General features: G+C 38.5%; 1 protein-coding gene across 3 annotated transcripts in view; it reads left to right on the top strand.

Moving 5' to 3' along the window:
• Syne1 (spectrin repeat containing, nuclear envelope 1) overlaps nt 1-22,622 on the top strand; it is a gene marked incomplete in the record, with an annotated part of 442,886 nt that overhangs the window by 261,150 nt on the left and 159,114 nt on the right. For all 3 annotated transcript variants that reach the window (XM_013517312.1, XM_013517313.1, XM_013517314.1), the window contains 14 exon segments: nt 462-608; nt 2,666-2,791; nt 4,139-4,315; nt 5,673-5,938; nt 8,051-10,211; nt 12,646-12,983; nt 13,174-13,318; nt 14,436-14,654; nt 15,372-15,628; nt 17,042-17,207; nt 17,646-17,798; nt 19,600-19,752; nt 20,283-20,465; nt 21,815-21,952. In XM_013517312.1, the coding sequence (XP_013372766.1) occupies nt 462-608; nt 2,666-2,791; nt 4,139-4,315; nt 5,673-5,938; nt 8,051-10,211; nt 12,646-12,983; nt 13,174-13,318; nt 14,436-14,654; nt 15,372-15,628; nt 17,042-17,207; nt 17,646-17,798; nt 19,600-19,752; nt 20,283-20,465; nt 21,815-21,952 (4,629 nt within the window).

Genomic DNA, 22,622 nt, shown 5'->3' on the forward strand with positions numbered 1-22,622 from the left:
AATTAAGATGTATTATGTCCTTGTATTAATTTCTCACAAGGAACATAAACATTATGTCCTAGAAACATGTACTAATAAAAAGTGGGAAAACAATACATCACTTGGAGAAAATCTGCAAAAATTTGTGACTTTGTGTGTTTATGGACATGTACTTTGTTGATTTCATGCATTCTAACACATTTTGACGGTTACATGAATTTTGCTTGTTTTCTCTTCCCCTAGTGAATATATTACAAAGGTGATGTGTGGATTTAGAAATTATAAACCGGGGAGTGCCCACTGCATTTTGCAACATTTCTTAACTGCACACACGCAACCACCTTAGATATGGATGTGGTATTGGAGAGTCCAGGGAGAAAATTCATTGAAATGGATCAGTCAATGCACTTCATTTAATTCCTATGATGTTTATAGAGGTAGATGGCTTCTCTCACAATCTCGGCATCACTGTTCTGCCTCAGGTGTACCAGAGTCTAGAACATGAACTTCAGAAGCATGTCAGCCGGCAAGACACCCTGCAGCAGTGCCAGGCCTGGCTTTCCACAGTCCAGCCAGACCTGAAGCCAAGTCCGCAGCCACCTCTCAGCCGGGCGGAAGCTGTTAAGCAGGTGGTAGACTCCCGAATGTTTGTTATTCTTATGAGTCGTTCATTCCATCAAAACCTGTTAAGTATCTCTGATGTGCCAAACTGAGCTGGCTCCTGGGAATATAAAAGTATAAGTAAGGTGTGAGCTCGGCTCTGCTCCCATTCATGATCCAGCCAGGATGATGTGTTGCCCTTATAGAATAGAAAGAATATGAGCTCCGTAACCAAAGGTGAACTCTAAAAGCTAAACCACTTGATTTTTTTGAGCCCATTTCCTACTATATAAAGTGACTATGATAAGGATAGTAGTTCCTTCATTTCTATGGGAGGCTGATTCAAGGATCCTTGTGGATACCAAAATCTGGAATGTTAACTGTCATCAAGAAAAGGACTTATTGCATATTAATATGATATCCATAAGCTTAAAATTTTGCTGCTGAGACGTCATCAGAATACAAGAGAAGTAGTTTTTTTTTTTTAATTTTGCACTAAATAACTGGGATAGTTGTACTTGTGCTGTCTATTGGTTTATTGAAAGAAATAGTTAATGCTTAAATTTTTTGTGACCAGTTTTGCATGCTTATATCTGATAATCTGAACAACTAATTTGAAGACAATATTCAGCATAGCAACTATTGGTGAATTCCTACCATCTTGTTTAATGAAACTCTGTATTGTTTCTAATGTTTATTTTATTTTTTTAAATTCTCTTTAATGGTTTGATCAATCTTGCTTTCTTACATCTGGTAACCTGAGAAAGTTCATTCAAGATAACAATATGTAATATAACAACCACTGCTAATTCCTACCATTTTTTTTGAAGCCCTGTATCATTTTTATTGTTTTTATATCATTTTGTTGTTGTCTACGTTGTTGTTATTTTGTGATTTTTTTATTCTCTTTAAAATTTAAATAATCATATCTAAAAAAAATAAATAAAATTTTGCACTAAGCAGCATTTAAATGCAGCATTAACTTTGTGGAAAGATATTTTAGGAGAATTTAGTTACAAAAGTTATTGCTGCCAGACATGAATTAATGGTATTAAATAAATAATTCCATTTTCTTACTAGAAACTAGATTAATATAGTGCTCTAGTTCATTTAATCTCCATACACAATGTGTCTACTTAATTCATTCCCAAAGTACTTTCTGGCTTAAATGATTTACATTATTTATGTGATGAGATAGTTCTTATAAGTATCTATATTATATTGTATAAAGAAGAGCATCAGGACAAGTGAAACGTGGCTCTTTTTGAGGGAATAAAAAGGAATTAAAGGCTGTCTATATTCTGCAATTTCATTAGACTGGGCTTCCTTTAGTCATTCTTTTCCTTGGCACTCTTTTTTACAAATTTATTTTATTCAGGACAATTGAGAATAAAGCTTCATTTTTCTCTTTTTTTACTAGGAAAAGAAAGAAAAGAGGGAGAAAAAAGCATTAATCTTAATGACCTTTTGCAAGAACAAGACCAGATTTACTATAATCTGCAGAATCAGTTGTACCCAGGGACCAAGAGAGCACTGCAGAGACACACATTCCTGTGTTTCTGTGAAAGCGGTAGAACTCCAGTTACAGAAGCCTTTCCTGGGGGCTTGTAGCATGGAAGAGCAGCCAGTGAAATTCCAGCAGAGAAAATAAGCCCAGCCATCTGTTGTGGCTCACTGCACTGAACCTCCAAACTCCCTCTGACCATGGCCTTGTCTCCAGAATATGCAAAAGCATATTAGGAAACAAACCAAAGCAGACTGTGGGTTCTTGCTCTGAAATGAAACATAAGTGAGAATGTGGCAGAGAATCGCGAGGCCTAGAGAAGTGGCCTGGGTTTTCCTCTTTCCCAAACCATGCAGACAACCTTCCTTAAAATGAGAAGCAAATGGTAGACAGCATAGCTCCTATCAATGTGCTTTGAATTATCTCCTGTGAATCACTAACAATGGTCAAAGAAATGGTGAAAAAAATAATATAACAGAGATTATATTTGAAATGTCAAGAGAATCCTAGCAATGGCACAGATATTTGCTACCTAAATAGTGCGCACATCTATCTCACTCTGGCAATTGCCTTTATTCCCAGGTCAAACACTTCAGAGCTTTGCAGGAGCAAGCAAGGACTTACTTGGATCTCCTCTGTTCCATGTGTGACTTATCAAATTCCTCAGTAAAAACCACAGCCAAAGACATTCAACAAACAGAGCAAATGGTAAACATACTGAAAAATACATTGAATTTTCTATTTCATTATGTTCTCTTGCTAGAATGTTGTAAGTGATGTCTAAAGAAAATACCTCTTGGGTTATTAGTGCCATAACATTTGTATGGCCATTGTAATAAGTCAATATTTGAATTTCAAACAAGTCAAAGAAATATAAGCACACTGATACGAATGACTCTGAATTGCAGCTGGATCACTTAGTCCCATTCATTTGCTTCTCACTGCTTCTTCCTCTTTGCTACTTAATTACCACTGTCTTTTTTTCTTTCCTATTTTTCCACAGTTTTTGTCCTTTTTTTACCTTTTCCTTCACATACTCCTTATGTGAAGGACATCTTGACTCTTTTTTTAAAAAATCTAGGTAAACAAGTAGCACGCCTGACGTAGTACTCTGAAGCTGGATCTGGCCTCGGTGGGAGGGATTAGGATGAGTGATGAGTTCCCGACCACATAGGACAGACAGCAGCTCAGGAGCCCTGTGCTTATGCGATTACCACTGCAGCCTTCAACATTTTCACGAACACATTCAAGTGTAAAAGAAAAATTAGACTAGGTTTTGTATTTAACTTATGAAATATTTACATAGTAGTAAAATGATCAAAAAGAAAAATGTCTTGCTGTAATAAGGTTTTCCTCTTTCAGATTATTAAAATCAACCTGCCTCTGAATCCTTATGAAAGATGGTATAATCTGTATGTTTTATAAAACTAGTTCTTTGAAGCAAATTATACAGTTTCAAAGACCAGCAAAGCAGATCTAAATATATATCTGAAATATTAATAACTCAGAGTTTCAAAAGGGAAGAGAAATGTGCAGCAGAGAAGAATATAGGTCTTTTCCAGGTACCCTGGAACCAAATTCATGAGTCAAACAAATATGTTTACGGAAGGGGCTGGGGATTTAGCTCAGCGGCACAGCACCTGCCTGGCAAGTGCAAGGTCGTGAGTTCAATTTCTGGTACGGGGGGGGAGGGGGAGACAGATATGTTTATGGAAAAACACAATGGGCAAAACCATCAGGACAACTTCTAATCTAATAATTGCTAAGAGTTGCTTGGAGCGTCACAACACTGATTAAAATCACCTGGAATAATTCTTACCCATTTAAAGCTTTTAGAAATGCTAACTCCAAAAGAAAATCTACTTTTCTTGAAGCAAACAGAGAAATGCTTTTTCAGATTCATCCGTATGTGTGCGTGTACACTCATGCACACATGCATATACATGTGTGTGTCTGTCTATGCATGAGAACCAGCTGAGGGGCTGAATCTCTGATTCGTTGAACATAGATGCTTCTCTCTATGGCTGATAACTTTTACTGCTGTGTTTTCTCAAGATTGAACAAAGGCTCGCTCAGGCACAGAACTTAACGCAGGGCTGGGAAGAGATCAAGCACCTGAAGGCCGAGCTGTGGATTTACCTTCAGGACGCCGATCAGCAGCTGCAGAATATGAAGAGGAGGCACTCTGAACTGGAGCTAAATATTGCCCAGAACATGGTTGCCCAAGTAAAGGTAGAAATCAATTAATCAAGTGACCAGTGGCTGGATCTGTGCTTTTAGTCAGAGAGGCTGTGTTCACAAAGGAAACAGGACCCTCAGAGAACAAGAGATTACCATGACTGTGTGAATGTCATTGAAGCGTTCTCAGAAAAATTTTCTTAGAGGGTAGGACAACTTAGCCCACTCTGGAAATAAAGGAGGCCACGGCAGTAGAAATGTTAAAATGTATTCAGCATATTCACTTCAATATACCTGGTTGTCTGTCAATCTTTAGACACCAGCACAACTACTTAAAGACAGAGATCCTGAACAGGCTTCTTTTGGTGTCGGGAAAAGGCAGGTCACACAGGAAACTTATATATATATAATCTCCCATATGCAGTGGCTCGTACCTGCGTTCCCAGCTACTCAGGAAGCTGAACAGGATCAACACTAGAGCTGTAGTTCTGGGCCACCCTGGGCAGCATAGAGAGATGAAAGAAGGAAGGGAGGGAGAAAGAGAGAGAGAGAGAGAAAGAAAGAAAGATAGAAAGAAAGAAAGAAAGAAGGAAGGAGAGAAAGAAAGAAAGAAAGAAAGAAAGAAAGAAAGAAAGAAAGAAAGAAAGAAAGAAAGAAAGAAATTGTGTTCAAAATATCCATTTTTGTCACAGAACATTTACTGTATTTATTCCTGAGTAAAGAAGCTGTAATTTAGCTTACAGAGCCAGAAGACTGTTGCTAAGCAATCACTAAGCCTTATTAGTCCTCACTCCCATGTTTCTAAAACTATAGAATTGTTTTCTGTTGATTAATTATATATTTAATGTGTGTATGATTAAAGTGTAACAGAAATATTACTCATGTTTATAATATTAAAATATAATAGAAAATAATTTTAAATATATTCACTTGATTTGATGTAAGTTCAGATTTTCAACAGGCCTTAAGATTTATTTTTTCTCTAAAATTATGGGTTATATGTGTTTTCTAGTAGGATATTTTGCCAAAAGAAATAGAAAGTGACATAGTTTTCTTTTCCCCTCCAAAACATGAAATCTTTAAAGTGTTTTAGAGAATGAAGGTCTCACTTCAATGTAAGATATTTTTTCTTTAATGATGATAACACTTTCACATTAATCAGTTCCTCTTGACACTTCTAAAAATAACACAGTGAAAGAAAATACCACGGTTGCTCTGATTCACATATAGTTGAGAATTTAGGTTTATAAAGCAGGATGGTGAATTTTAGAGTTTCTCTTCAGTTTTTTTATATTAAAATGATTTCTAACTTCCTTGAGATATTACATCCCTCTCTACTGAGGTATTCATTCGGTCTGTTTGTTGAGGAGGGTTCATTATGCATTACCTAGTTTTTGTGATTTTTCTTCAGGATTTTGCTAAACAACTGCAGTGCAAACAGGCGTCCCTGAGCACCATCTTAGAAAAGGTGAACAAGTTAACAAAGAAGCAGGAGTCTTCTGAGCACAAGGAAATAAGTCACTTAAATGAGCAGTGGCTGGATCTGTGCCTTCAGTCAGACAAACTATGTTCACAAAGGGAGGAGGACCTTCAGAGAACAAGAGATTACCATGACCGTATGAATGTTGTCGAAGCCTTCTTAGAAAAATTCACTACAGAATGGGATAACTTGGCCAGGTAATTGAAGTTCTCCAGTGGGTCACCATAACGCTAAGCCAGAAATGTCTTAATCTCTTTAAAAATTTAAAACTTTGTATTGTTACCATTGTTACCTACAAGTATCGATACTGGCAAAACTTAAAAAACCTACTGTTGTTAAATAGATACAGACTTATGAGCTTAGTATTAATTACCAGCAACCAAAAGAAAAATGTTTAAAAACAGCACTCTTTAGTCAGGTGTGGTGGTGTACCTCTGTAAGCCCAGTATTCTGATAGGCTGAGGCAAGAGGATCACATATTCAAACCACTGTGGACAACCTAGTGATTTAGCAAGACCCTGTCTCAAAATAAAATAGAAAGATGATTATCTCAGTGGAAAGGCTCTGCACTCAATCTCTAGTACTATACCAGGAGAAAAAAAGATAGAAAATAATAATACTTTTTCTCTGTGACCTCAAAAATATTCCAAAGACTATTATTCTATGACCTTAAGGCCTATCCTAAGAATATTTCTAGTTTTGTTTACTGATCATGGGGCTACCATCTATGAGGTCATGAAGTGAATCCTTCCTGAACAGATAAGCTCCAGAGGTTTCTATCAAGTCATAAAGTAGCATATTCTATATAATTCAGTTAAGCTTATTCATATTCTAAAAATACAGTAAACCATCCAAATTTAGTTATCTTTTTCCCTTGAGATTTTATAGTGATTGAACCCCTCTTAGCTGTTTTCTTTGAAAAGTAAGGCTGTCCCCACCACACATGCACAGGGTCAGCATATGAAAGCATTTTCATACTTTTGATCAATATAATTCTTAAAAGCTTTACTTCTGCTGAGATTTTTGAGTTTGCTGCAATAAGAAACACCCAATATTATTCTAGATATTGTTACATCGTGGTGAACTTCTTGTGTTTGTTTTTGTGCAATGTTTTCCAATATGTTTACCCTTTTTTGATGCTCAGTATCTAATTGGTCCCCAGGATAAACCCAGTCTATCTCCACATAAAGCCCCATATTTGTGGCTACAAATGCCTCAGACCTAGTGTGTTCAGGACAGAATTCATCACACTCCCCACCAACCTTTCTTTGCACACTTCAGAACTGGTCATTTTGTAAATGTGAGAGACTATAAGATGCCACTTCTTAAGAGTGCTCTAAAATCAAAAGCTTGAGAATTCTTTTCAAGTATTTCGCACTTGTTTTTAAAGATTTCAAAAACCTAAGTACACAACTGTTCAAAAGTATCAAGGCACGCAGCCGAGTAACTCTTAGAGCCATTAGTTATACTTAGAGCCACCAGTGCTCTGTTGCTTTTTGGATCTTATGCCCATAAAAAAGCAAGTAAATCTTGAATCACTTATTAATTTTTTTAAATGCCATTTTCAAGAAAGCAGTAGATTAATATTTCTCAGTGTTTAATATTGCTCAGATCATCAAGTGATCTTATTAGTATGCCAATTCTGCATAATCAGTGAGAGCTACAGTAAGCTAAAAGTATATGTTAGGTATGATTGAAGGGCTCATTAATCGGTAAAAGGAGGGTAGAGATGTAGCTAGGCAACTTGATTTAGATAGAAATAGATCAATCAATCTTGTTGCAATGGTTGATACATTGTGTCAATGTGAGAAGTTTAGAATCTTAGCTAAGTGACTCAGTAGGGGTCTAGGGTCCTCACTTGGTAAACATCCTCAACCTGTTCAAGAGGAGGGCTTGGAAGTGATGTGAGCATCATAGTCCCCTAGGGCAGGTAGCCTGCATACAATACAAGGGAGGAAAAGAGGCTTTCTCTCCCCCTTTTTTGCTCTTGTTGCTTTTGCTGTCTTCTGCTGCCTTGAACTCTTGTCCCTCACCATGCCACCCTGCCCTGAAGCCAGCTGATTATGGACTGAAACTGCCACAAATTGTGAGCTAAATAAACCTTTCATTCCTTAATTTTGGGCATTGGGTATTTTTTCTCAGCAACAAGAGAAAAATAACTCAGACACTTGTGTTCCATAATAATCACAATGCATCTGTCAATAAACCATGACTTGAACTACTCACAATGATCCTAAGCTAAGAACACCCACTTAAATGATGAAATGATAGAGACTAATTTGCTCTTGTGTATTTCAATATATTTACAGATCTGATGCAGAGAGCACAGCTGTCCACTTGGAAGCTTTGAAGAAGTTAGCCTTGGACCTGCAGGAGAGGAAGCATGCCATTGAAGATCTGAAGGATCAAAAGCAAAAACTGATAGAACACCTGAATCTCGATGACAAGGAATTAATCAAAGAACAGACAAGTCATTTTGAACAACGCTGGCTTCAGCTTGAGGTCCTGGTTCAAAGAAAAATCCAAGTGTCAGTCACGAACTTAGAGGAGCTCAGTGTGGTGCAGTCCAGGTTTCAGGAGCTAATGGAGTGGGCAGAGGAGCAACAACCCAACATTGCTGAGGCTCTGAGGCAGAGTCCCCCACCTGATATGGTACAGAGCCTTCTCATGGACCACCTGGCCATCTGCAGTGAGCTGGAAGCCAAACAGTTGCTTCTGAAGTCACTCATAAAGGACGCCGACAGAGTGATGGCAGATCTTGGGCTCAACGAGCGGAAGGTGATCCAGAAGGTGCTCTCTGATGCACAGAGGCATGTGAACTGCCTCAGTGACTTAGTGGGCCAGAGAAGAAAGTACTTAAACAAAGCCTTGTCTGAAAAAACCCAGTTCCTGCTGGCCGTATTCCAGGCAACCAGCCAAATTCAGCAACATGAGCGGAAGATCATGTTCCGCGAACACATCTGCCTCTTACCAGACGATGTGAGCAAGCAAGTTAAAACGTGTAGGAGTGCACAAGCCAGCCTCAAGACCTACCAAAACGAAGTCACTGGACTTTGGGCCCAGGGTCGAGAATTAATGAAAGGAATCACAGAGCAGGAAAAGGGTGAAGTGCTGGGTAAGCTTCAGGAACTGCAGAGTGTTTATGACACTGTTTTACAGAAGTGCAGTCATCGGTTACAAGAACTAGAGAAGAATCTAGTTTCCCGAAAGCATTTTAAGGAAGATTTTGATAAGGCTTGTCATTGGCTCAAACAAGCAGATATTGTTACATTTCCTGAAATTAACCTCATGAATGAGAGCACTGAGCTTCACACACAACTGGATAAATACCAACACATCCTTGAGCAATCTCCAGAGTATGAAAATCTGCTACTTACACTCCAGAGAACTGGGCAGGCCATGTTACCATCCCTGAATGAGGTCGATCATTCCTATCTCAGTGAAAAGCTAAACGCTCTGCCCCAGCAATTTAATGTCATTGTTGCCTTGGCGAAAGACAAGTTCTATAAAGTCCAAGAAACAATTCTTGCTCGGAAAGAGTATGCTTCCTTGATTGAATTGACAACCCAGGCTCTGAGTGAACTGGAAGATCAGTTCTCAAAGATGAGGAAAATTCCCACAGACCTGGTTGTAGATGAGGTTCTGTCTCTTCAGGATGGCTGCAGGGCCCTTCGGGGTGAGGTGGTGGCCCTTGGGGAAGCAGTAGATGAGCTGAATCAGAAGAAAGAAAGTTTTCGCAGCACAGGTCAACCTTGGCAGCCAGACAAGATGTTGCACCTTGTCACCTCATATCACAGGCTAAAGCGACAGGCAGAACAAAGGGCAGGCTTATTAGAAGACACCACGAGTGCTTATAAGGAGCACATAAAGATGTGCCAACAGCTAGAGAGACAACTAGATGCTGTGAAAACAGAGCAGTCCAAAGTGAATGAGGAGACTTTGCCCGCAGAGGAGAAGCTCAAAATGTATCACTCCTTAGCTGGGAGCCTGCAGGACTTGGGAATTCTGCTAAAGCGAGTGGCCCTGCATGTGGAGGACCTCACTTTGCTCCTGGACCCCACGGCTTATGAGAAAGCCAAGCATCAGGTCCACACTTGGCAAGAGGAGCTGACACTGTTGACTTCCAGCGTTGGAGAGACAGTGGCAGAGTGTGAGGGCCGAATGGTGCAGAGCAGAGACTTCCAGACAGAGATGAGCCGCTCCCTGGACTGGCTGCGGAGGGTGAAGGCAGAGCTCGGTGGGCCCATATGCCTGGACCTCAGCCTCCAGGACATCCAGGAGGAAATCCGCAAGATCCAGATCCATCAGGAGGAGGTCCAGTCCAGCTTGCGGATCATGAGCGCCCTGAGTAACAAGGAGAGGGAGAAATTCACAAAAGCCAAGGAATTGATTTCTGCTGACTTAGAGCACACGCTCGCAGAGCTCGCTGAGCTGGATGGGGACATTCAGGAAGCTTTGCGTGCCCGGCAGGTCAGGAGAAAGCATTTGGTTTGGCTCTTTCGCTTTGCTTATTTGTAAACAAGTTCTGAAAAAGGCTGTTTTCTTTTTGCTTTTTTGCTTTGTTTCAAGTGATTGGTTGGTTGCTTGGTTAGAATTGCTTCCTTAAATATTTCTCTTATGATACTATATAGAACCATCTGCAGTGGTGACTTGACAGGATGTATTTTTTGTGTTTGCACATAATGTTCATTTCATGGGGCTTCCGTGTTACTTCACTTTCCTTGTGCTAGTGTCGTATTTCTGTTCTCTCTCTCACATTTGGAGAGGCTGTGGATGATTTTAATAATATAACTCTTAGCAGATTCAACCAACTTCGGATAGAAAATATTTTTTAAAAATCTGAACATGCACAGAGTTCTTTTCTTTGTTGTTATTCCCTAAACAAAATAGTGTGCATGACTAGATCTCTTCACACAGCCTTTACCTTGCATTAGGTATTGTAAGGTATCTAGAAATGATTTAAAGCATAAAGGAGAATGTGCATAGGTTATTTTTCTTGTTTTTTTTTTTTTTTTTTGGTACTGGGAATCGAATTCAGGACCTTGCGCTTGTCAGGCAGGCACTGTGCCACTGAGCTACATCCTCAGCCCTGTGCATAGTTTATATACAAATACTATGCCTTACTATGAAAGGGACTGGAGCATCTTTGGACTTTGGTATGTGGGGGATTTCTGGGACTAATCTTCCACAGAGACCTGGGAATGACTGTATTAGAATATGAATACATTTGGTTGACAAGGAATAATTAACAAAACCCTTCTTTAAATAATGTGAACCTTGGCATTTTTTGGATACTGGATGGGGGATCTCCAAAAAGAGATAGGCAAGTGGATAATACAGTCAAAACCCTGATGCTCAGGCTTGTTTCTCTGTGGAATGACCTGTTAGTTGGCTTTGTCACTTCCTCATAGAGGAATGCTTCCCTTGTCTTGCTTTCTTGTATCCTACATACCACAGCAGAAAACCTGGGGACAGCAAGGAGAAATGGGAACACGAGTAGAACTTCCTAGACCGGCCTCTAAGTGCAGCTGCTCTGGATCTCATGTGATCTGTGCATTCAAGAACAAAAAGAAATATAATAGCACCAGAGGGTTGCTTCTTTTATTCCTTTTGTGCACCCCGCCCCCTGACTTTTCCTTTGTGTGTCTTCAGACACTCTGATTCTAAGAGATTTCAGTCAGCTGTTTACCTAACAGACTTTCTCCAAGATAACGTAGCAGCTAACACCTTGGAGGAAGACAACCTGAGCTTGCATCCCTGCTATTTGACCTTGGGCTAATTACTTACATCCTTCTCAATTTTCCTTCTGTGGCAGAGGACCAATAACACTTCCCTCAGGTTCTTCTTAGCACAGGGCCTGATGTGAGGTAGCCCCTGATGAATCTTAGCTATCGTTTTTTACCTTTACTTTCCACCTAGATTAAAGTTAACACTAACTAGTAAATCTTCTATCGTAATTTGAGTGAAATATTAATGAACTTCATCATGTAAAATCCTGACATCTTAAAGTGTGTTTGATATACATTTACCTTATCATGTTAACTTAAAAAATTGTCAAAAACTTTTAAACTATTTCCCTGTAGATATAGATGTAAATAGAGATAGACCTAGAGTGAAGGGTAGCAAATGAAGTTTTCATTCTTGAGAAACATCTGTCATATAAGTTACTTCTTTTGAATCTATTTTTTTAGTCCAAATCATAAACATAGTAAGAGACCTCTATGTCTGCCATCTTGTTTTACTGATTGTCTTGACTCAAATAACTAAAGGTGAAGTTTCCAGGAGGATTTGCCATCTTCATTCTTCCTTAGAGCTCCCTTGTATTTTCTCACTGCTTGTCTTCTTTGCTTATTTTAGCCATTCATTGATAACTGGTTTAGAGTTTGGCCTTTCCTCCTAGATTTGAAGGGCCCAGCCTTCCAGACTGACACTTTTCTATCGTAGTCAATGTTCAAGACTCATGGGATACTGTTTCCTGCTAGAAATCACGCTGTGCTCTGGTGAATGCTAGTTGAACGTATAGTGTTGGTTAGACACTCCATCAGCTGAGGTATAACTGTACTGTGCTAACCCTTCAACTTGCTACATATCACTAAGCATTATATTTCTTTCTGTAGAGAAATTTTCAGAGCTACTCAAGATACCAGCATAAATTTGTATTCCATTTCTGCTCTTTTTTATTTATTTTAATCACAATGATAAAGTTATAACAAGAACAGTGGAAGGAAAAATAAAAGATGATGATGGGTGGCACCACACAAAAAAATTCCACCAAGTTATCAAATCATATATACATGTACATTCATGGAACCGAGAACTAGAAAAGAAGTGGAAAAAATGAAACTATATCCTACCGATATATTGCAGTTGTAAGTTGATTATATTTGCAATCACTCTTTTTCAGGCTACCTTGACTGAAACGTATAGTCAGTGTCAAAGGTATTATCAAGTTTTTCAAGCAGCTAATGATTGGCTTGAGGATGCCCAAGAAATGTTGCAGCTGGCAGGCAATGGCCTAGACGTGGAGAGTGCGCAGGAAAATCTCAAAAGCCACATGGAATTTTTCAGTACCGAGGATCAATTCCACAGTAATCTGGAGGAGCTCCAAGGCCTAGTGGCCAGGTTGGACCCACTCATCAAGTCAACTGGCAGAGAAGACCTCGCACAGAAAATGGCTTTCCTGGAAGAGAGGAACCAGAGGATCACCCAAGACTCGCATGCCCAGTTAGAGCTCTTGCAGAGGTATTTAGAGTGGTTTAATGCCTTGTATTTCAGCAAAGTGAGTTTTCACACAGAAAATAGTAATACACTAATGGTATATGCAAGTGTATGCGTTCATTCCCTAAGTGACTTTAGACATACAGACACCAAAGCCCTGTGTAGAAGTAGGTGATGTCATGTTGCTTATTAATTTCTGTTGGGATCTTTTAAGATGCACGGTGCAGTGGCAAGATTATCAGAAAGCAAGGGAAGAGGTTATTGAGTTGATGAATGATGCTGAAAAGAAATTATCTGCATTTTCTTTGTTGAAGACATCTTCCAGTCATGAAGCAGAAGAAAAATTGTCACAGCATAAGGTCAGGGATTTTTTTTTAGTTTTATAAAAAATATTTATTATTACGTGTTACCAGTACATAATGTCTACATTTGGCTTAGGAGGTGGGTACATGTAATTAACATTTCTTAATCTTCTATTCCCTTCCTTTTCCCCTCCCTCCTCCCTCCCCCTGTCTTTGGATCCCTTCGCATTTGCAAAAGATCTGTATCCATGTTTTCTTTTACCTAGCTTTTATTTTTTAAATGATTTCTACTTTGCGCCTCTCTTATATTTAAGCTTGTGTACCTAATGTATTTCATTTTAGCATAATAGTCTCAAGGTGAATCCATTTTCCTAAAAATGACTCAAATTTATCCTACTTTATGGCTGAATAGTACTCCCTTATGTATCAATACATTTCTTTATCCATTCATCTGCTGATGGACATATAAGCCACTTCTAAGTTTTAACTATTATGAATTATGCTGCTACAAATGAGTATGCACACATTGCTGTTTTCTTAAAATATTTTAATTATAATTGTAATGGTTCTTTAATGATGGCTATAAAAACAAATCAAATCTCTACTTCTATTTGGTTCCTTAAATATGATAGATAATTAATTGCATTTCTTACAAGTTTCCATATAATTGAATGCTGCTAATTTTGGGCGGGGGGATTCTCACTGGAAATGCATGGCTAACATTCAAAGAGACATTCAGGGAAGTTTGCTTCTGATAAGATGTGGCCCTTAGTAAATGTCAGGAAATACTTTCTATTGACAATTTAAATAAAATTCAAAAAGAAATGACTGAGTCTTTCTCATCCATCACAGCAATATAAGGAAGACTGATATACTGAAATACCGAATTCTGCTTGCTTATATTTTTGATGCTTCTTAAAAATGGGAAGCATGGCCTCTTGGGTAGCAAATAAGATTTTGTTTTTAATAAATAAATAATATTCACCTTACCTTTAAACAAATTCAAAGCTAATTCACTTTAGAAAATAAATGAAAAGTAAGTTACAAAAGAAAATTAACTCCTATAGAAATGCTTTGTTTTGCAGCTAATTCTGGGCTTCACCTAAATCTTAGAATTTGGAAAAGAATCAGTCTCTCATCTATCATGTCTCTCTTTTCTCCACCCTCACCATAGGCATTAGTGTCAGAGGTTGACTCTTTTCATGAGAAAATTGTGGCCCTAGAGGAAAAAGCTTCGCAACTGGAGAAATCTGGAAATGACGCAAGCAAAGCGACCCTAAGCAGATCGACAACTACTGTCTGGCAGCGCTGGACACGCCTCCGTGCTGTGGCCCAGGACCAAGAAAAGATACTGGAAGATACAGTGGATGAGTGGAAGGGTTTGAACAATAAGGTAATTTCCATTACTGATGAGCTGAAGTTAATTTTTTCCATGAATGTTTAAAATATATTTTGCAAAACAGAATTTTTTGGTCCTTTTTGAAATCAGCCTTATACAAGTAAAATGCTTTTTAAAATCCCTTTTTCAATGACACAAAAACTAAATTATGAAACAAAATGCAATATACAGTATGCAGTGTAGTCCCAAGTCTGGATCCAACAATTTCAATTAGAGAACCAAGCAATTATGTTTTGACTAAGCTGATTTAAATTCCACTTGCTTTCTTACGTGGCCTTGAAGAAGTACAAAATACATATTCTCTGCCTTGAAAATCAGCAAGAATTTGATTCATTTCTCAAATCCTTTATTTAATTTCTTCCATCATTTAGCGTTCAATATTTTAAGCTACACCTTCATGACTCAAAGGCACAGATTTGTGGTAATTTAAATACTGGAAACAATTCTTTGTTTAGTTTTTAAATTTTTCTATACTGCACATTGTCTCTGATTGCCCTGATACGATTTTGAGATAAAAGTTCTAAATCCAGAGTTAAAAAGGTAGCCTTTCCTTTCCTGTTAAGGAGATTGTTCTTATTTCAGTGTCCTGAAATTCAGGGTTTGTACCACTATCTTTAAAGCACTTTGTTAAATATGGCATTTACTGGTACTAGAATTGCCCGATTTTCACACTTGATTTTTGAGCTTCATAATATGTACATTTTGCATTAGGTTAAAGCAACCACTGAAATCATTGATCAGCTACAAGATAAGTTACCTGGAAGTTCAGCAGAAAAAGCCTCCAAAGCAGAGCTCTTGTCCCTTCTTGAATATCATGACACATGTATGCTGGAGCTGGACCGGCAACAGCTGGCTTTGGGCATGCTACAGCAACGAGCACTGAGTATGCTCCAGGACGGTGCCCTCTGCCCTGGAGAGGAACCCCCCACCCTGCAGGAGATCACAGCCACGCAAGATCGGTGCCTCAAGTGAGTGTGCACCTGCACTCATTAACACTGCTATGCTTGGGTCAATCAAAGGGACAATGATGGTACTCAGTGCAGTGGTCCTTCATCACGCCACTTTCAAAATGTGGGGAACCATTTCCATCATCTCTGTTTTTTAATTTGCCAAACTCTTCCATCTTTTAACTAACACAGTGCAAAAGGTAGATCTGGTAGTACTCAAATATATAATGGTGATCCAGACTTACCTGAGTGTACCTTCCTATAGTTTACAGTCAAACAAGAGAGATAGACGAGTAAATAGCTATATCAGTGAAGTGTGCAAAGGATGCTGAGGGAATGCAAAGTCGAGGCCATTCATCTAGGAGGAGAAGAGAAGAAGGCATTTGTTCTCAAGCCGAGGACTGAGTAGACTTCAGCTAGGTTTTGAGGTGGGAATTATACGTATGGAAACATGGACGACACACTGCCCTTTCAAGGAACTCCTTGGGTGGTGGGCAGAGACATGCAATGATTCAAGAGAAATGAGGCCTGAAAGGTAAACAATTGAGAGCTATTTCGAATTTAACTTTGCTGCTAGGGATTTAGCTCAGTGGCAAAGCACCTGCTTGGCAAGTGTAAGGTTGTGAGTTCGATTCCTGGTGCCAAAAAAAAAAAAAAAAAATAGAATGTACTTTGCTAAATCTTGGTTTTTATTGGGAAATAAGAGCAAGAATGACCCCAAAGTCCAGGTAACTAATAGGCATGTATTTGCAGTGAATGTAAGAAAGACTTAAGGTCAATGTTATACAGCCAGCCTGATGTACTTCTTGGGCCAAAGAAGAAAATGTCATTAGAAAATTTAATTCTTAATTTAATGAATATTGCCATATACACAACTGCATTCCCCTCTTACATTACTGATGTCAGGCTAATCTGACAACACATCTCGAAAACTTTTTACCAGATTCATATTCATTCAAATAAAGAATTGAAATTTATACATTATTGATTGAATCTTATTAATTGGGATACATGCAAAGCTTGATTCTCCAAATAAAGGCTACTTTCTAATAGCTGCAAATATTCCAGTTAGACATCACTTCTAAATGCTGATGGTTGTATGTTTGAGCAGATTTCCAAAGAAGAAGTAAATAACCCAACAATCAATCCAGGTTCTTTAGATTGGAAAATCAATTGCAATGTATTAGCACAGGAGAAAGTCAACTCTCAGTTTTCCAGGAATAAATGATTCATTTCCCATAATATATATTTTTTGTTATATTTGAACTGAACTTGCCACTGAACATTATCTGACTGTTCTGAGAAATGTGTTTGCTTGCAAAAAAGACACTAGGTTTTACTTTTTTGTATGTTTTTGATAAAACAGTATCATGTTTAAGAGGCGGTTGTTTTCATTTCAAATGCACTTCTGCCTTCTTCTAATCTTTTTTGAAGCATGCAAGAGAAAGTGAAGAGTAATGGAAAGTTGGTAAAGCAAGAGCTGCAAGAGCGAGAAGTGGTGGAGAATCAAATTAATTCTGTGAAGTCTTGGGTTCAAGAGACAAAGGAATATTTAGGGAATCCAACAATTGAAATAGATGCTCAACTTGAAGAACTGCAGGTACAAAAAAATTCTCCATCCTTTATACCTATTGTTTAAGAAACAGTTGGCCTTATTTTAACTAGATACCCTTGTTCATATTTAATGGAATAGTGCATTCCAAATTTTAGATGTGTATCAAATAAAAAGCAGTTAAACTGATAAGGTAGCCTAGGATCCCTTGAGTCCAAGAGTTCAAGGCCAGCCTGGTCAACATAGTGAAACCCTGTCTAAAAAAAGGCATTTAGAATTAACTCATGGATTTTTTTTTTTGTCTTGTAAAAGAGGACATGTGCCATATTCAGAGATTTTTTAAAAGTTTAAATTTTTTGAAGGTGATTCTGTAATCAAATGACAGTTCTCTTGGTCAAATATGGATGAATGTTAGCCTTATCTCTATACCCATAAAAGTCATTTTACCAGACTCCCAGAAAGTTCTTATTCTGATCATTGTTTCAGATCCTTCTGACAGAAGCCGCAAATCACCGGCAGAACATTGAGAGACTGGCTGAAGAACAGAAAAATAAATACGTGGGCCTTCGTACCATAGTGCCTTCAGAAATCTCCTTTCAGTTAGCAGAAGTAGCGTTGGACCTAAAGATCTATGATCAGGTAAATCTGAGATCAAGCTAGAGAGGCTTTCTCTTCTTTTATAGAGTCTATCCTTTTGTATGAGAGTTCGCAGTTTTCATGATCATGCCTTCTTGGGAGCAGAGTTAAATCATAGATCACTCCAAGGTAATATTAATTTAGAAGCTTTATTAATAGGCAAGAAACACATAGGATAATGACAGATGTGAACAATAATTTCATACAAAAATAATTTATCTGGTTACCTTCGTGTTTCAAATAATGGCTTAAGCAAGCAAACGTAAGATTTATTTCATGTATTCAGCAAATATTTATTGAGTACACAGAGTGTGCTGGTCCCTCTTCTAATTCACCCAGATGCAAGGGGAGTAGGTGATGCCATTTGAGGAAAAGAATGAAGTAACAGAAAAGGTAAATTCCGAGAAGTCATCACCAAAATTCAGACTTCTTATTGTTAGTGGCAGGGCTTCAGTTTGACCCAAACTTCCAAACAGCCAAGCAAGGGAGTACAGAAAGCATAAACCATGTCTACAACTTTAAAACAAGTTTTAATAAGAAACATACAGTGCTTTCTGGGGTTGAGATCAGAGGGAGATTTCTATCTTTAGTCTCATAAAGAAGACATACTTTCATGTCATGCAATCGGTCTCATGGAGCAGCAGTGACTTTTTAGGACTCTGTGGGTAGCTAAGTGCTAAAGCCATTACATTTTAGTCAAAGCTATTTCATCTGGGATGAAGTCACAATATACACTAATTCTAAACCACTGCATGAAATGGAAAATGCACACTCAAATTCCTACAAGTATTCTGTACTTTTTGAATCTCCAGTGTAAAAGACAGTGTCTTAAAATCTCTCCAAAATCTAATTCAACTGTGTCATGATCTTGATTTAGACTAATATGTACTACTATATCATATTTTAAATATTTGATTGACCTATTTTAGTTCTTAGACATTGGAAGGTCTGTTGGGAAGGATGACTTGTCTAGGGCAGATCTGTTTTTAAACATTCAAATTTAGGTTTTCTTTGTCTCTGTAGTTATTCCTATGCATTCCAGTTCTTTGGCTTTCAACTCAAGATATTGTAAGCCAACAAAGTAATCTTTTAATGGTGTGTATTCTCCCTACAAAAGAGGTTTTGTAGCAGCCTTTCATGTAGATAAAGAAAAAACCTTTCTCCTCTTTAGCATCTTGTTTTCAGTTTACAATTTTAAGCAAATATATAAATGTTTGCTATCGAATCAGACCTAACCCATCAGAAATTTGTAAATGTTGACTCATCTTTTTCCACTCCCTCCCAACTGGATACATTTCCTGTTTGTTGATTGTACTTTGGGGATGTAATTGGAAAGTTAAGAAAAAAGTTAACAAATCATTAACAGACAGTTACAAAAAGGTGCTTGGAAACAAATACCTGTGCCTTCAACTATTTGGTGAGAAGTGTTCAGTTTTATGAAGTCAAAGCAAAAGCTTAAAGGAGTTGTATACTCGGGGTCACAAAGTAAGCAGAGAAGGTAGGATTCAGTTGTCTACATAGCCTTCCATAGTGTTTTATAAATATTTAACAAATGAGTCATGGTAGATGTGCTAGTTATTTTCTGGTGGGCCAACAGCAGAAGGAGTACCGGAAGTGTAGAAAGATAGTGGTAAGTAAAGGTGTCTGAAAAACCAGGGGAGCTTGTGGGTGCTTTGACTCAGTTCGCCAGTGACAAAGCAGTACTGCTCCCTGAAATGTCTCTAGTAAACATTATTTGAGATTTTTAGTGTCTGTTATCCAATTTTCACCATTGTTGGTTTTTTTGTTGTCATTGATTCTTTAGATCCAAGAAAAAGTAAAGGAAATTGAGCAGAGCAAGGCCATGAGCCAGGAATTCAGCCGGCAAATTCAGAAAGTAGCCAAAGATCTCACTACAATTTTAACGAAGCTGAAAGCAAAAACTGATAATCTAGTTCAAGCTAAAACTGACCAAAAGGTAAGGAGGAAACAGTCAGTTTTATTTGGAGATAAGGCAAAAAAAGAGATAAAAACTCTGTTAGCAAACTTCGCTAAAAAGAGATATTTGTAAATGAGCCCACTTATATAATTAATCATTGCAATTGAAATGTATTAATAAATAATGATGCATATGTGAATAAGAGAAAAGTGTATAAAAAGATTAAATGATGACAGGCTTGTAAGCTGAAGTTTACAGATTCCAAAGTGACTCATGTCTTCGGTAGTTCATCCTGTGTCTGCACCCTGTCTATCAGTTAAGTGAGTAATCCACGTGGGTAGGGCAGAAGGAAAATGTAAGCCCCGTCATTCAGGAAATAAACACCAGGATTGCAACTCCTTCTCTGCCTCTCCAACCTCCCCAAACACAAAAGTACATCAGAATAAAAATGTTTTTCATATCATTTGGCTTATATAAACGTTATGTAAAATATAATCCTCCTCGTCATAAGAAATGCAGAGAAACTTATTTTCTGCACTCTAATATTGTTTTCCTGGATGGCCATGTAGGTCCTGGGAGAGGAACTAGATGGCTGTAATTCGAAGTTAATGGAATTAGACGCAGCAGTACAGAAGTTCTCAGAACAGCATGGTCACCTGGGCAAGCCGTTAGCCAAGAAGATAGGAAAACTGACCGAACTTCAGCAGCAGACTGTCCGGCAAGCTGAGAACCGGCTCTCCAAGCTCAGTCAGGTCTGTTTTCCACACCAGCAGTCAAAATGCTTGAAGGCAGAAACTTTAAGAATCTGCCTTCCTCTTGAAAATAAATGAAAAGGTGATACTGGCAATGATGGAAGACGTTTAGATGTGGTTTATTTCATACCATGCTTGTGTTCCTAAGCTTTGTATGTAAACCTGTGTTTATTTCATAGCTGATAACATTATAAATTCACTGATGAAGATTGTTATACAGATGGACTTGGGGAAAATAGTTTGTAAACTGGAGAAGTATTTCATAAAATGAATACTCATCCATTAACAGGTTTTATAAAATCACTGTGGGGACAAATTTAGATATCTTAAAAGTAAGGTGTGTGTGTGTGTGTGTGTGTGTGTGTGTGTGTGTGTTTGCATTTACTTAGTAGACCATGTATTATCTTAATGAGTTAGCTACTTTTCTGCCCGTTCCTGCGGCTGGGAGGAAGTGCCTGACACCCACACCTTAAGGGAAGAGGGACTCATTTTGGCCCATGGTTTCCACAGGAGTCAGCCCGTGCTTGGTTGGTTCTGGGGAAGAAACAGCATGGCAAAAGGGCACGGGGAAGGAAAGCAGTTCAGCCCAGGACATCTAGGAAGCAGAGAGAGAGGGAAGGAGCCAGACAAGAGCACAGCATTTGAGGTCACATACCCAGTGACCCGCCTCTTCTGACCAGTTCCTACCTCCTAATAGCACATTCAGCCATAGACTCCTGAGTGGATTAATCCACTTATGAATGAAGCACCCCTGTGATCCAGTCACCTTCCAGACCTCCACTTCTGAACACATGAGACTTTTGAGGGAAATCTTAGATCTAAACCACAATAGGTAGCATATGATTATAGACTGGACTTTACAAATTAAGTGTTATTTGTATAATCAAGTTAAAATCAGGAATTGTTAGTCAGTGAATACTGAAACCTGGCATGCAATGGTTCTCACCTCTCACCTCCTTACCCAGTGGAATATGGGAAAGGGACACAAAGCCGCTAAATGGGGTGGGGATGTAATGTAGCTCATCAGCACAGCACCTGCCTGGCAAATGCAAGGTCCTGAGTTCGATTCCCAGTACAAAAAAAAAGAAAGAAAGCAGCTAGATGAATAAGTTAAATAGGAGGGGGGAATAGGTAAGGAGAGTTTATTCAAGCATATTAAGAACTTTGTTTCTTCTAAACTCCCTGGGAAACCTTTGATGCGTTTCAAAATGAAAATGAGGTTTTATGATCCCTTTCAATATCACATGGGTGATGGTCAACCCCTAGGGTTGCTCTATCCAGACAGAACAAAGACTGATCTGTAGTTCAGGACACAGAGTTTACATTCATGAATGTTAATGACTTTTCAGGCTACATCCCATTTAGAAGAATACAATGAAATGCTTGAATTAATTTTGAAGTGGATCGAGAAAGCGAAAATCTTGGTACACGGAAATACCGTATGGAATACTGCAAGCCAACTTCGGGAACAGTACATTTTGCATCAGGTAACTTTAGGAAAAGTAGTTTCCAAAGAGTAACAAAGAGCAATTTGACTGACACAAAATTTAGAGGGCCATGATGTAAAATTTTTGTAGGTTCCAGATCAAAAGAATGCTGAATTTTCTGGTTTACCAGAAAGTAGCTACCCATGAGGTTTTATGAGATGAAGTATAAACTACCGTAATATCCTCTATTTTCCCTAGACATTCCTTTCCCTAATACCAAAGACAATCAGCCCTACATGACTATTTTTTCAACTTTTTATGAACAGTCATATGCAGGGAAACTCTATAAAGTGATGCATAGAAGATTATCGGCTCCACTTCACTCAGCCTGAGAAAGGAACTGAGCTCTGCCATTAGGGACTGTGTGATTTGGAGCAAAATATTTTGCCTCTTTTAGTTCTGTCTTCACATTCCTAGGGAGGGGGAGTGAATAGTAGTCACATGTCAGGCCTAGGAGGATCAGATGGCTACGGGTATCTCCAAACATCTGGCAGAAGCAGGTGCTCCGAGGGAGTTCTCTTCCTCCTTCCCCTCGACCTTCTGCTGCTGCTGGGGCTCAGTCCTGAGCCTTCCAGGGCAGGGTCACCGGGAACAAACAGTGCATCCACATCACACGGTGGCCGTGTTACTTCATTTCCTCTGAAGTTATGTGACAAAAATATTCCTTTTC

The sequence above is a fragment of the Chinchilla lanigera genome, unplaced genomic scaffold, assembly GCF_000276665.1.
Source record: "Chinchilla lanigera isolate Chin_1 unplaced genomic scaffold, ChiLan1.0 scaffold00038, whole genome shotgun sequence".
In the NCBI taxonomy this organism is placed as follows: domain Eukaryota; kingdom Metazoa; phylum Chordata; class Mammalia; order Rodentia; family Chinchillidae; genus Chinchilla; species Chinchilla lanigera.